The sequence below is a fragment of the Lytechinus pictus genome, chromosome 5 (genome assembly GCF_037042905.1).
Source record: "Lytechinus pictus isolate F3 Inbred chromosome 5, Lp3.0, whole genome shotgun sequence".
NCBI classification, from domain to species: domain Eukaryota; kingdom Metazoa; phylum Echinodermata; class Echinoidea; order Temnopleuroida; family Toxopneustidae; genus Lytechinus; species Lytechinus pictus.
Genome location: NC_087249.1, coordinates 54,190,983 through 54,206,194, shown reverse-complemented (window position 1 = coordinate 54,206,194; position 15,212 = coordinate 54,190,983). Strand labels below are relative to the sequence as shown.

At 37.1% G+C, this 15,212-nt stretch overlaps 1 protein-coding gene across 1 annotated transcript in view; it reads left to right on the top strand.

Annotated features, from left to right (window-relative positions):
• The first annotated feature begins 2,259 nt into the window (after positions 1–2,259).
• The window catches only part of LOC129261079 (cholesterol 24-hydroxylase-like), a 66,771-nt gene continuing 53,818 nt past the window's right edge, over positions 2,260–15,212 (top strand). The window contains exon 1 of the mRNA XM_064099257.1: positions 2,260–2,664. Coding sequence (XP_063955327.1) covers positions 2,513–2,664 — 152 coding nt within the window. The 5' untranslated portion in view covers positions 2,260–2,512. The remainder of the gene's footprint in view (positions 2,665–15,212) is intronic.

The following is a 15,212-nucleotide window of genomic DNA, read 5'->3' as shown; positions in this document are numbered from 1 at the left end:
GAATTCCACAAGGGAGTATAATTGGTCCATTGATGTTTATTATTTTCATAAAAAATATTTCTACTGTTGTAAAGTTTAGCAGTATTTCAATGTACGCTGATGATACCTGTATATACTATTCCTCAGATAATGTTTCTGATTTATGCTCCTGTCTAAATGAAGATTTGACAGGATTTCAGACTGGTTGAAATGTAATTAATTATTACTGAACCCTAAGAAATGTGAATTTATCATATTTGGATCAAGGCGTAAATTATTAGCATTTGCAAATGCACAAGTTCAAATTGACGGTGAAAAAATCAAAAGAGTGGAAGAGTGCAAATACCTTGGCGTTATGCTCAGTGCACCGCTCAACTGGAATGCACATGTTAATAAATTTGTTAAGACGACAGCGACAAAAACCCTGTATTGTTTGAAACGGCTCAGGCCGTACATCAGTCTGAATACTGCTATAATGCTTTACAAATCACTCTTTCAACCACACTTTGATTACTGCTCTATAGTATGGTTCAATAGCTCTATGGAGGGAAAGTTTTGAGTGTTCTTGAAAATCGAGCACTGCGTATGGTCATAAGAGTTGATTATAGATATAGTACCAACCTGTTGTATTCTACTCTGAACATTGACAAGTTAGAATTGCGATGGAAAAAACTGGCAGTTTCCTTTATATTTAAATTACTTCATGGACAACTTCCATCTTTCTTGTGCTCCAAAATAAGTATCAAGAAAAGTAATTATTCTCTTCGAAATTACCAGTGTAGGATTAATCTCGAAAAACCAAAAACAAATTTCATAAGGGACGGCGGTCTCTATATAGGTATTCAATAATTTAATTCCTTACCAAGTAATACCCGTCAATTGGATCAGTTCTCTTTATTTATGAAATTAGTTAATTCCATCGACTTCTAACTCATCTGCCGGGGGGGGGGGGGGGCTAGAGAATTTCTATAATTTTTCTTCGCACTGCGGTTTTATGTAGATTTGATTATCATTTTTTTCATTTTAATTATGCCGTATGTTTTATTTCATGTGTTACTGTAATATTTTTAAATATTTTCGTATTGTCTCACTTTTACATGTTTTTTAATGTTCACGGACTTGCTGAAAAGCAGTCTGTTATGACTGAATGTAAGTTTTACCGTGATTAAATAAATACAATACAATACAATACATTTCTGCTCGCACTTCGCGTTCGTAGTAATTATTTAGTTGCATACACATCTTTTTCAGGATAACAAACATTGCCCAGAATGTTCAAATTTTAGAAAAAAAACATAAAATTTCAACCAAAAAAATTTATATAAATAAGGATTATGATATTGTATATTTATGTTGATTTATAAGAATAAAGCTAAGAAGTGACCATGAGGACTATCCCTTCAACGAAAAAACAAAAATCATCTTCGAGCGGCCGATCGGGGATTAACATATGGCTGAAAAAAGATTCGCCCCCCCCCCTATTGGCGAAGGCTGGATCCGCCCCTGTGGTCCCCCCTACCTTTCGGGACAGATTTCCGCCCATGTATCCACTCGTTATCGTAAGTGCCCCCCCCCCCCCCTGGAAAATAATATAGTTTGACTGCGATCACCTATAATGAACAGTAGTCCTAAATCCCTGAAGAAATAGGCCTACTGTAAATCTCATCTCGATGCTTCCAGCAGATAATAATCTGCGAATGAGGGCTTCTTTTGTCAGCGTATGTCGATGACCATCGTTTGTTATTACGTTGGCCATCTTTATTTTTTTGCCGGGATTTTTTGGGGAAAAGTCTGCATACAGGCAATTGTGTGATCAATCGGTTTGGATCCCGGGGGTGGGGGGGGGGGGGGTATACGGGGATGTGCCGCTGGAATTGGTCGCTTTTCTGGAAGAAATCCTTAAACATGGGGTATGGTTATATGCTGGAAAAATCCCCCAAACATGCCCCCAATTTACTGGCCTTAAAAATGGGTCCATTCTCCAATTTTGGGTGATAACCTTTTTTTTGCCTGTCAAAGTTTAATAGATCCCTAATTTACCTTATTAACCAAAATGACCCATAAATATGGGTATGAGTTGTGAACCTTCAGCCGCACACCCCCGTCCAAACCAAATCTAAGTCCCCCCCCCCCCCATCGGATTGGTTACCATTTTCCCTGGCCAGGTTTTTCCATAATATTCTAGATATATAGACGAGGCACGGGAGTTTATTATCCATGCATCGCGTGCTCCGATCGCTTGCTCTCTCGAGAGATCGAGACGCTGCATGCCACACCCCCACTTGTTGCATGATTCCTTGGCATAGAGATGTACCGGTACCTTGGTCTCAGCCGGAGCTCGGACCGGAATTAATCGTGACTGTGTATGACGGGAAATCACTTAAAACTTGAGCGCAAGGAAGTACCGTACACTGGTTGATCATGGTTTAAAGACATGTTAGAGTAACAACGTGTTTAATCTTTTTCTCGATTTTTGAATAATATACCGGTATTCTTCTTCCTTTTCTGATAATCAACCGAGACAGAGGTAATAATGATCGGGGCTGGCATCGTCTCTCTTCTGGGGTATACCCTTTTCTTCGTCTTTCTGCTCGCCTTAACTTCAGGCGTCATGTACTCTGCTTACGTGTTCATGCTGCGTAGAAAGTACGCGCATATACCCTCCGCCAAACTTGCAAGGACAAGGTTAGTGATACTGCATGCTCTTTTCATTTAGCTTTGACTGAATGTGTTTTTATGATTTCACATGAAAAGAAATATTACCTCAACCTGGGCAGTCGGAAAAGGAAGTCATGCAAAATGAATTTGGCAAATTTTTAGAAGCACAAAAGCCACAAATTCACAATCTCTGACTCTGAGCACTCATTCAATGAACAAGGGGCCTGTTGCACGATGAGATGATCGATACGTAGGAACGTCCTAGGACCATTCTTCCGAGATAGGAAGATTGGCGACAAATCAGCGCTTTCCGTTTCACGAAGGCAATCTTTTCTTCCAAGTCCGCGACATCGTTTGATATCGATATTATCAGGAAACTATTTAGTCTTCATCGTCACCTGAACCTTTTATTTCGAAATGACGACTTTTCATAAAATCATTTATTTCAATTAATGGAGATCAAATGATTTGTTGTTTATTACCGATAGTAGAAATGATGTATGGAGCTTACTTTATGAGGTAAAAGGAGAACAAAAATTGAAGATTCACAAACATACCTGGATAAAATCGAAATTGTCATTATTTCCCCTATCTAGAACACGGTGCCCTTTAAAGGACACCTTTCATTGATATTCCAACGAAAGAGACCTTGTCCGAAAATAAAAAATGAAGTAACTAAGTAATTTCGGCATTATATTATTTCAGTATTCGGACTTTTATAGAATACTCATCTGAAGTGATAATTTGCAAATTATGCTTTAAATATTATTTGTTGATGGAAAAATGGGGTTTGAATGGAATAAACAAAATAAACGTGTCTGATTGTATGAGACTATAAAGGAAAATATGAGAGGCTGCGTGTGAAAAATCGAATTTATTTATTTCATTCATCATATATAACGCAAGAAATACAAATGTGAGTGTTTAGAGTATAAACATACATTTGCATGAAAATTAAGTTTAAGTAACCGAGGACAATCAAAATATGAAACTTGCTGCAAACATGTCAAGTGGGCAAGTAGCATTACAATAATAAAACATAGAAAAATATGTGATATCAATTTAACGGGGAAAATACTATTTACAGAAACAATGCTAAAATGACAATGATCATATACGTTTAAATTTGATACTTTATGGAAGTTTAAATAACATAAGCTTCAATAATATAAAAAAAGATATATGTTCAACATGAAGTTAAGGAGTCGAGACATCATTGCTTTAACATGACATATGGCCTACCCTACGATGAGCCTTTACTTTCGAATGGACTTTCCACAACCCTGTCTATCATAATTCAATGAACTTAACTTTATTTGTAATGATTGTGATGGATTTATAAACTATAGGCCTAATATTTTAATTAAATTAGTTATTTTGTTACCGGCGGATTTTATTTCATTTATCACCTTAACACCAATTCAACAATTTTCATTGATTGACATCAATCTCAGCAAAAAATGATCATGATAAAGAAAATAAATTAAAAAGAAAGAAATGATTTAGCATGTTTAGTAACATCTCAGTTTTGTTTCGTGTTTTATTTTATTTATTTATTTTTTTGCTGAACGTTATATAAACATTTTTTTCATAATATTTATCTTATGATAAAGCATGGAGGTCAGAGTGCATGGTTGCCGCCCATTTCGATATTTCAAGTTTGGTTTTTAAAAAATGGAAAGGGGGTGGAGAAAGAGGGAGAAAATGTGAGGAAATAAAAGAAAGCATATTAAATTATATTTGGGCCTAGATTACCCCGGAGAAAAATGACCTCTGTTTTGAAATTGATGCCAACCACGTGACTTGGCGCCATCCATGCCCCATCCAAGATAAAATGCATCTGAGTGCAATCGAATGACCCCCCCCAATGTTTAAAGGTGATATGTCAGTGTGGCTTGCCGTAAACGCATTTTCTCTCAAACGCGAAGCTCACGCTTCGCGCTCACCTTGATTTTCATGATAAAAGATATATTTAGAATGCCTAGATTCTAGGTCTAAATATGATACACGCGCGCGCATGTTTATTCAGATACTCAACTTGTTCTCTATTTAAATCATTATCCAGTTTCAGATTACGATATGAAAAAATTCTGCTCGCGCTTTGTGCTCGCATTATTGATGTAGAAAGATCCCCTATTACCCATCCTTTTCATAATTTACAAAACATGATTAGAATGTCCCGTTTGTAGGTCTAAATCTCGTTTTTTTTTCTGCCCGCGCTTCGCTTGCATCAATTCTTTAGTTACATAGCTACCCTGTTCACGACTACAAAAAAATGATTAAAATGTTCGATTCTCTTTTGTAGAAATGACATGTCAATTTTTTCAGCTTGCGATTCGCGCTAGCATTATTTGATTGTTCAAATATGTAACGTCTTTGTGGCTAAACGCAAGCAGTCCTTAACTAGTACCTTTTCGATCAGTTCAAATCAAACGTATATAAACATTTTTGACTGCACTTTGCACTCGCATTATTAATGTAAGGAAGACCCCCAATTATATATTTATTTATTTCATTTCATTTCCAGGCAAGAAAACATGACAGCAATAGAAACATTAGAAAGAAATGTAAAATTGAGCACCAGCCAATGCCTGGGGATCATAAAAGAATTGAAAATTCTGTCGAGAGGTTCTCCACATTGGCTGGTGCCTATATACATAGAATAACACAAAAAAGCAATAAATTTAAACATGCAATTACAATACTTCTATATAAATTAACCTTCATCGTAATATGAAGAGAGAAACAAAAAACAAGGTTATCGAATTACTTCTATAAGAAAAAATGCAGATTGGGTCAAGTCAGCAATTGTAGTCATTTAAACACCCGTCACACTAGAGGCGGAATGAGCCGGAATGCCGTCGGAATGAAAATTCTTGGTACATTCCTGGATATTCGGGTCCATTCTTGTGACCGGCCCGAATGTTTTGCTCATGTTCAAAACTTTCGAAGTGCATTCGAAGTGGAGAAATATCGAACGACATTCGAAGTGCATTCTGACTGCTCTCTGACTGCATTTCTAAATATTCTTGCTGCATTCTAACCGCATTCTTAATATTCTTCCTGTGTTCCGACTATATTCGAGCTGCATTCGACACTCAATACACCCGGAATGTGCAAGAATCATTTGAGGCGGGATCAAAGGACGTTCTCAGTATTCGAACGACAGTTTTGCAAAAGTAGTGAAAATTTCAAATTCCCTCCCGAATGTGGCACGAATTTTGAAAGTTCTTCATTCCGGCTGGTTCTGCTCGATTCCTGCTGATTCCGAATAAGTGTGACGGGGGTATTATCAAATTAGAGACAGAGATGGTAGGTCAATTGATTGAATTTTGAGAGTCTGAAATGAATTGTTGTACATGACATTTGTCACGATTATGTGCGGGTTTAACAGAAACAAAAAATAGCAAAATTAGTATATAACGAATGATGATAAAAAAATCAAGATTCATACCCAAAGTATATTCAAGGAAACGACTTCTTAGATATCATATAAAGAAAAGTAATTAAATTTATGTGTAACAGAAAAAAAATTGAGCAATAAAAAGAATGGGAAAGTATGGCAAAGCATTAGAAAATCAAATAATCAATCACGAATCAAACACACATTCAAAGAATTGGTCTGTGACATGAACGAAGTTAAGATCTTTACACGAAATGGGGAATGGTAATTAATTATATGAAGATGTAATAGAGAATTTCAGTAGATTGAAATACACGTACGGCAAATTATTAGAAAACCAAACAATTAATCAAGATACATACAAGAGTGACATATTAAATGTTTTGATACTGTATGAGACTGTACAAATTACAAATGGTACTTATATATGGGTGCTAACAAATTAATATGATTCTACGAGGAGAGGTAATTCAAAGAGGAAATTTCGTAACACATTGAGGAAGGGGAAAACGTTGGTTCCTACACACAAGTCTCTGTCTGCCTCTGAGAGATGCTCCCAAAATCTGGGGAAAACATGGAAACAAGTAAATCTAAGACAATTTGATCTTGCAAGTTGATGATTGAAGACGAGTGTGTGAGTTCGTCTCTGGCTTGGTATTGGTAACAGAGAAGCCTACATTGACGAGTGGATACCATGCGCGACCAAAAAAACATGTAAAAAGGATGTCTTTTTCAAGATAGGGCACGCCCGGGGGGGGGGGGGGCACTCAGTATATAATGCATAGTGGGTATGTGCCGCGGAGGGGACCCCCATTTTTACACTCAAATTTCCGTTCCAAGGCATAGCATTTTTGTCTTATTGAGACAAAGAACAAAGAAAGTCGCTCCAAAGCATAGCATTTTCTTCTTATCGAGGAAAAAGAAGAAAGAAATCCGCTCCAAAGCTTCGCATATTTTCCGTTACGCTGTTCCGTCCACATTGATCTGCTACGATGAGCCGCAATTTTGGTGAAAAGCGGCCGCAAAGCGCTGTCCGACCATCGCCTCTGCGCTAGCGCACCCGGCGCCCGTGCCGCCGGGTTCACGTATGCCCGTTCCATAGGGATGAATACGCACTCATGCACGCGAAGGCGACCCGTTCCAAGGACCCCCGTTTTCACAAACATTTGTAGTTCCGAAGCCCGTTCCGAGGACCCTCCTTTTTACAATAAGCCCGCTCCAAGGCCCCCGTTTTTTGTCTCGCCCGCGGCACAGGCCTACTACTTTTTTGGTCGAGTGCCCCCCCCCCCGGAGGGCACGTTACGTACGTAACGTGATAAGGGTGTCAAAAACACAAAAATGTTGAAAAAAGGGTATCTATTTCGCTCGGAAAAATATACGTGTTTAGGGTCAAATATGCGAGGATGATAAAACAAAATCAAAATGTTTTATAAAGGATGTCCTTTTTGCCCCAACACTACGTGTTTAGAGTCCGATTTGCGCGAGGTGTGGAAGGTGGGGCCGTAGGCCTACTAAACCAAAATAATGGTGTCTAAAGGTAAAACCGACGACCGACGGACGCGTGACATAACAATAAGATATCTCTGTACTTGTTTAGGGGTTCATTTCAGGGAATACTTGCTAAGAGTATCGTTTTGTTTCCAATACTTGTTAAGGGGTGCATTTTCAGAATATGGAAAATACATCGCTGTACTTGTTTAGGGGCTCAGTTCTGGGAATACTTGCCAATAGTATTTCTTTCCAATACTTGTTAAGGGGGTTAAGGGTAGGGTTTCACACGCCAATACTTGTTAAGGGGTGCATTTTCAGAATATGGAAAATACGTGTTTAGGGTGCTTTTCAAGACCCCGTGGTCGCGCATGGTATCCACTCGTCAATGGAAGTGGCCCCCCCCCCCCCCGGGCAGAGAAGTAGACATGTCATAATGTCTATGCAGGCACTTTATTACAAAATACATTGACAGGTAAACGAGTCTATTATAGAGAGGGGGTATGTTTAGGAGGGATAGGCGTTCCGTGTGTGTAAGATAAGGAATTGGTAACTTCGCACGGGAAACAAAATCTAGTGAAACGCCTTTGTACACATTCAATGGCTCTGATGAGGTTTTTTTGATGGGGTAGCCATGTTGGAATACCATACTCAATCACAACCACAGGTCTGCATAATGAACAGAATAGCTTTGTGAGAACTGTAGCATTTCTAGATTTGGGGGAAAATGCCATCAGGGCCAGGGGGCTTATTGACTTTCAATCGTATTTCTTTAAAAAATATCACACTCGTCTATTACAAAATCATTTAAAGGAGTCATTCCAAAGTGGGACGTACAAGAATCATAATCATCGTTCCACGTTTCTAACTGTGGCGTGGAGAAGTTTCCTACAAAATGATTATTGAAAGCCTGCGCAATCATTGAAATAGATTCAACCGAAACATTATTGTATGAGAAGCATGACACATTAGATTTCTTTCTTTGAGCGTTAACAAATGACCAGAATCTTTTAGGATCACGAGCCGAATTCAAAGTCAGAGATTGCAAACAGTCATTATAGGATAGTTTAGTAAGTCTAATAATATCCTTGTTCAGTTTTTGAAACTTCTCCCACAATGTGCTATTGTGTTTGTTAGAAATGGCTTTGCGGTATGCACGTTTCTTTTTTCGGGAGAGATGGACGATATCTGAGGTGATCCATTGCTTGCGTCGCCGACCTTTTGCTTGGGCAGAGGGAACAACATCTTTGACAGCCGCATGCAATAGCATAGCAAAGTTATCCCAAGTGGTATCTATATCATTTCCATCGATAAACAAATCCCAGGGAATCAATTACTCATCATTTTCATGATTTACGAAACAAACAGAGTGGGACAGAGTGTCATGATTTACAAAACAAACAGAGTGTCTCGTTCTTAGGTCTAAATCTCATAATTTCCAGCTCGCGCTTCGCATCAATTGTTTAGTTATATACCTATTGTGTGTAAGTTACAAAAAGTGCTTAAAATTTCCATTCTTTAGCTAAAAATTTCAAAAAATTTCAGCTCGCGCTTCGCGCTCGCATTATTTGATTGTTGAAATATGTAACGTCTTCATGGCTAAACTGCAAGCAGTCTTTAACAGGTACCTTTTCCATCAGTTCATTGTGACATGGTACTAACCACCAGCTTCAAAGAAAGATGTTTTAGATGATTTTAATTTGTTACTACAATATCTGGATTCTCAGTGTCTTGATTTTATCATACTTGGTGATATGAATTGTGATGTATCAAAGAAACCTCATAACTTTCATACTAAAAAATTATTATCGCTTGCCAATGATTACAATATGAAACAATATATTTCGAAAGCTACCAGGGTAGCTGACACGTCTTCCTCAACTATAGATTTACTATTTTCTTCTAATGATGACATAGTTCAATTCTGTGATGTTGTAACAGTTTCTTTAAGTGATCATTACATGATTGTTGCACGTTTGGGAAAAACTAAAATGACATTTTCTAAGCACAAATACGTCACCTATCGTGATTTAAAAAAAATGAATTTTTCCTCATTCTGTAAGGAACTGGATAAATGTTCATGGTCTCAGATCCTTTCTGAAGTTGATGTAAACACAGCCTATATGATAATTTTCTAAATATGTATAATGATATCCTAAATAGGATTGCACCTGTGAAACGTAAACGAATTCGTAAGGAAAGTGTTCCATGGATCAATGAACAGATTTTAACGATGATGAAGGTTTGTGATCAGTGTAAAGAAAGGGCTCGCTTGGATGTCTGGCGTGAATACAGACTGTTACGCAATCAAGTCACGGCAAAGCGACGTAAATCCATAAGGGAATATAAAACAAAGAACATTCTTGAGAACTCTGGCAAGAGTGCTGGAATATGGAAACTGCTGGGTAAAATCCTTCCAAACAAACGCAAAAGTCAAACTTTGAAATCACTTGATATTAGAGGCAGTATATTGTCTGATTCTAAAGACATCGCAAATTATATGAATGATTATTTTGCAAATATAACCAAAGAACTTAAAGATGGTGCTCAGTTTGCTAAGAAAACGTTTGAACCAACAATCAAACACTCAACTGTGTTTCTTTTAATGAAGTTACACAGAACGATATAGTAAAGTTTTTTTAATGAGATTCCAAAAAATAAGTCATCAGGATTAAATGGTATACCTACCTGTATTTTAAAAGATTCAGTTTCACATAGTATTGTACCATTGTTACACATAATAAATATTTCTCTTAAGCAGGGAATAGTTCCATTAGACTGGAAAATGGCTAAGCTCACGCCATTATTTAAAGGTGGTAACTTAAAGGATCCTACTAATTATTGGCCGATTTCCGTATTGCCTGTACTATCGAACATAATGGAAAAGGTTGTTTTTAAACAAGTATATAAATATGTTTCTGATATTGATATACTTTCAAAATAATCAGTTTGGATTTCGCCCCAATTATTCAACAAATACAGCCCTCTTTACAATTACAGAAAATATTCGTAAAGAATTAGATATTGGGCAAGCTGTTGGATTAGTATGGCTTGACCTTCGGAAAGCATTTGATATGGTTTCCCACGATATTCTGTTCAGAAAACTTGATCTTCTGGGGTTCGATGAGTCAAGCTTACGATGGTTCCAAAACTATTTAACTTTAAGAAAACATGTAACAGTTATCAATAATACATTTACTTCTTATAATACAGTTACCTGTGGAATTCCACAAGGGAGTATAATTGGTCCCTTGATGTTTATTATTTTCATAAAAAATATTTCTACTGTTGTAAAGTTTAGCAGTATTTCAATGTACGCTGATGATACCTGTATATACTATTCCTCAGATAATGTTTCTGATTTATGTTCCTGTCTAAATGAAGATTTGACAGGATTTCAGACTGGTTGAAATGTAATTAATTATTACTGAACCCTAAGAAATGTGAATTTATCATATTTGGATCAAGGCGTAAATTATTAGCATTTGCAAATGCACAAGTTCAAATTGACGGTGAAAAAATCAAAAGAGTGGAAGAGTGCAAATACCTTGGCGTTATGCTCAGTGCACCGCTCAACTGGAATGCACATGTTAATAAATTTGTTAAGACGACAGCGACAAAAACCCTGTATTGTTTGAAACGGCTCAGGCCGTACATCAGTCTGAATACTGCTATAATGCTTTACAAATCACTCTTTCAACCACACTTTGATTACTGCTCTATAGTATGGTTCAATAGCTCTATGGAGGGAAAGTTTTGAGTGTTCTTGAAAATCGAGCACTGCGTATGGTCATAAGAGTTGATTATAGATATAGTACCAACCTGTTGTATTCTACTCTGAACATTGACAAGTTAGAATTGCGATGGAAAAAACTGGCAGTTTCCTTTATATTTAAATTACTTCATGGACAACTTCCATCTTTCTTGTGCTCCAAAATAAGTATCAAGAAAAGTAATTATTCTCTTCGAAAATGCAGTGTAGGATTAATCTCAAAAAACCAAAAACAAATTTTATAAGGGACGGCGGTCTCTATATAGGTATTCAATTATTGAATTCCTTACCAAGTAATACCCGTCAATTGGATCAGTTCTCTTTATTTATGAAATCAGTTAATTCCATCGACTTCTAACTCATCTGCCGGGGGGGGGGGGGCTAGATAATTTTTATAATTTTTCTTCGCACTGCGGTTTTATGTAGATTTGATTATCATTTTTTTCATTTTAATTATGCCGTATGTTTTATTTCATGTGTTACTGTAATATTTTTAAATATTTTCGTATTGTCTCACTTTTACATGTTTTTTAATGTTCACGGACTTGCTGAAAAGCAGTCTGTTATGACTGAATGTAAGTTTTACCGTGATTAAATAAATACAATACAATACAATACATTTCTGCTCGCACTTCGCGTTCGTAGTAATTATTTAGTTGCATACACATCTTTTTCAGGATAACAAACATTGCCCAGAATGTTCAAATTTTAGAAAAAAAACATAAAATTTCAACCAAAAAAATTTATATAAATAAGGATTATGATATTGTATATTTATGTTGATTTATAAGAATAAAGCTAAGAAGTGACCATGAGGACTATCCCTTCAACGAAAAAACAAAAATCATCTTCGAGCGGCCGATCGGGGATTAACATATGGCTGAAAAAAGATTCGCCCCCCCCCCCTATTGGCGAAGGCTGGATCCGCCCCTGTGGTCCCCCCTACCTTTCGGGACAGATTTCCGCCCATGTATCCACTCGTTATTGTAAGTGCCCCCCCCCCCTGGAAAATAATGTAGTTTGACTGCGATCACCTATAATGAACAGTAGTCCCAAATCCCTGAAGAAATAGGCCTACTGTAAATCTCATCTCGATGCTTCCAGCAGATAATAATCTGCGAATGAGGGCTTCTTTTGTCAGCGTATGTCGATGACCATCGTTTGTTATAATACGTTGGCCATCTTTATTTGTTTGCCGGGATTTTTTGGGGAAAAGTCTGCATACAGGCAATTGTGTGATCAATCGGTTTGGATCCCGGGGGGTGGGGGGGGGGTATACGGGGATGTGCCGCTGGAATTGGTCGCTTTTCTGGAAGAAATCCTTAAACATGGGGTATGGTTATATGCTGGAAAAATCCCCCAAACATGCCCCCAATTTACTGGCCTTAAAAATGGGTCCATTCTCCAATTTTGGGTGATAACCTTTTTTTTGCCTGTCAAAGTTTAATAGATCCCTAATTTACCTTTTTAACCAAAATGACCCATAAATATGGGTATGAGTTGTGAACCTTCAGCCGCACACCCCCGTCCAAACCAAATCTAAGTCCCCCCCCCCCCCCCCCATCGGATTGGTTACCATTTTCCCTGGCCAGGTTTTTCCATAATATTCTAGATATATAGACGAGGCACGGGAGTTTATTATCCATGCATCGCGTGCTCCGATCGCTTACTCTCTCGAGAGATCGAGACGCTGCATGCCACACCCCCCACTTGTTGCATGATTCCTTGGCATAGAGATGTACCGGTACCTTGGTCTCAGCTGGAGCTCGGACCGGAATTAATCGTGACTGTGTATGACGGGAAATCACTTAAAACTTGAGCGCAAGGAAGTACCGTACACTGGTTGATCATGGTTTAAAGACATGTTAGAGTAACAACGTGTTTAATCTTTTTCTCGATTTTTGAATAATATACCAGTATTCTTCTTCCTTTTCTGATAATCAACTGAGACAGAGGTAATAATGATCGGGGCTGGCATCGTCTCTCTTCTGGGGTATACCCTTTTCTTCGTCTTTCTGCTCGCCTTAACTTCAGGCGTCACGTACTCTGCTTACGTGTTCATGCTGCGTAGAAAGTACGCGCATATACCCTCCGCCAAACTTGCAAGGACAAGGTTAGTGATACTGCTCTTTTCATTTAGCTTTGACTGAATGTGTTTTTATGATTTCACATGAAAAGAAATATTACCTCAACCTGGACAGTCGGAAAAGGAAGTCATGCAAAATGAATTTGGCAAATTTTTAGAAGCACAAAAGCCACAAATTCACAATCTCTGACTCTGAGCACTCATTCAATGAACAAGGGGCCTGTTGCACGATGAGATGAGCGATACGTAGGAACGTCCTAGGACCATTCTTCCGAGATAGGAAGATTGGCGACAAATCAGCGCTTTCCGTTTCACGAAGGCAATCTTGTCTTCCAAGTCCGCGACATCGTTTGATATCGATATTATCAGGAAAATATTTAGTCTTCATCGTCACCTGAACCTTTTATTTCGAAATGACGACTTTTCATAAAATCATTTATTTCAATTAATGGAGATCATATGATTTGTTGTTTATTACCGATAGTAGAAATGATGTATGGAGCTTACTTTATGAGGTAAAAGGAGAACAAAAATTGAAGATTCACAAACATACCTGGATAAAATCGAAATTGTCATTATTTCCCCTATCTAGAACACGGTGCCCTTTAAAGGACACCTTTCATTGATATTCCAACGAAAGAGACCTTGTCCGAAAATAAAAAATGAAGTAACTAAGTAATTTCGGCATTATATTATTTCAGTATTCGGACTTTTATAGAATACTCATCTGAAGTGATAATTTGCAAATTATGCTTTAAATATTATTTGTTGATGGAAAAATGGGGTTTGAATGGAATAAACAAAATAAACGTGTCTGATTGTATGATATTATAAAGGAAAATATGAGAGGCTGCGTGTGAAAAATCGAATTTATTTATTTCATTCATCATATATAACGCAAGAAATACAAATGTGAGTGTTTAGAGTATAAACATACATTTGCATGAAAATTAAGTTTAAGTAACCGAGGACAATCAAAATATGAAACTTGCTGCAAACATGTCAAGTGGGCAAGTAGCATTACAATAATAAAACAGAAAAATATGTGATATCAATTTAACGGGGAAAAATACTATTTACAGAAACAATGCTAAAATGACAATGATCATATACGTTTAAATTTGATACTTTATGGAAGTTTAAATAACATAAGCTTCAATAATATAAAAAAAGATATATGTTCAACATGAAGTTAAGGAGTCGAGACATCATTGCTTTAACATGACATATGGCCTACCCTACGATGAGTCTTTACTTTCGAATGGACTTTCCACAACCCTGTCTATCATAATTCAATGAACTTAACTTTATTTGTAATGATTGTGATGGATTTATAAACTATAGGCCTAATATTTTAATTCAATTAGTTATTTTGTTACCGGCATATTTTATTTCATTTATCACCTTAACACCAATTCAACAATTTTCATTGATTGACATCAATCTCAGCAAAAAATGATCATGATAAAGAAAATAAATTAAAAAGAAAGAAATGATTTAGCATGTTTAGTAACATCTCAGTTTTGTTTCGTGTTTTATTTTATTTATTTATTTTTTTGGCTGAACGTTATATAAACATTTTTTTCATAATATTTATCTTATGATAAAGCATGGAGGTCAGAAGTGCATGGTTGCCGCCCATTTCGATATTTCAAGTTTGGTTTTTAAAAAATGGAAAGGGGGTGGAGAAAGAGGGAGAAAATGTGAGGAAATAAAAGAAAGCATATTAAATTATATTTGGGCCTAGATTACCCCGGAGAAAAATGACCTCTGTTTTGAAATTGATGCCAACCACGTGACTTGGCGCCATCCATGCCCCATCCAAG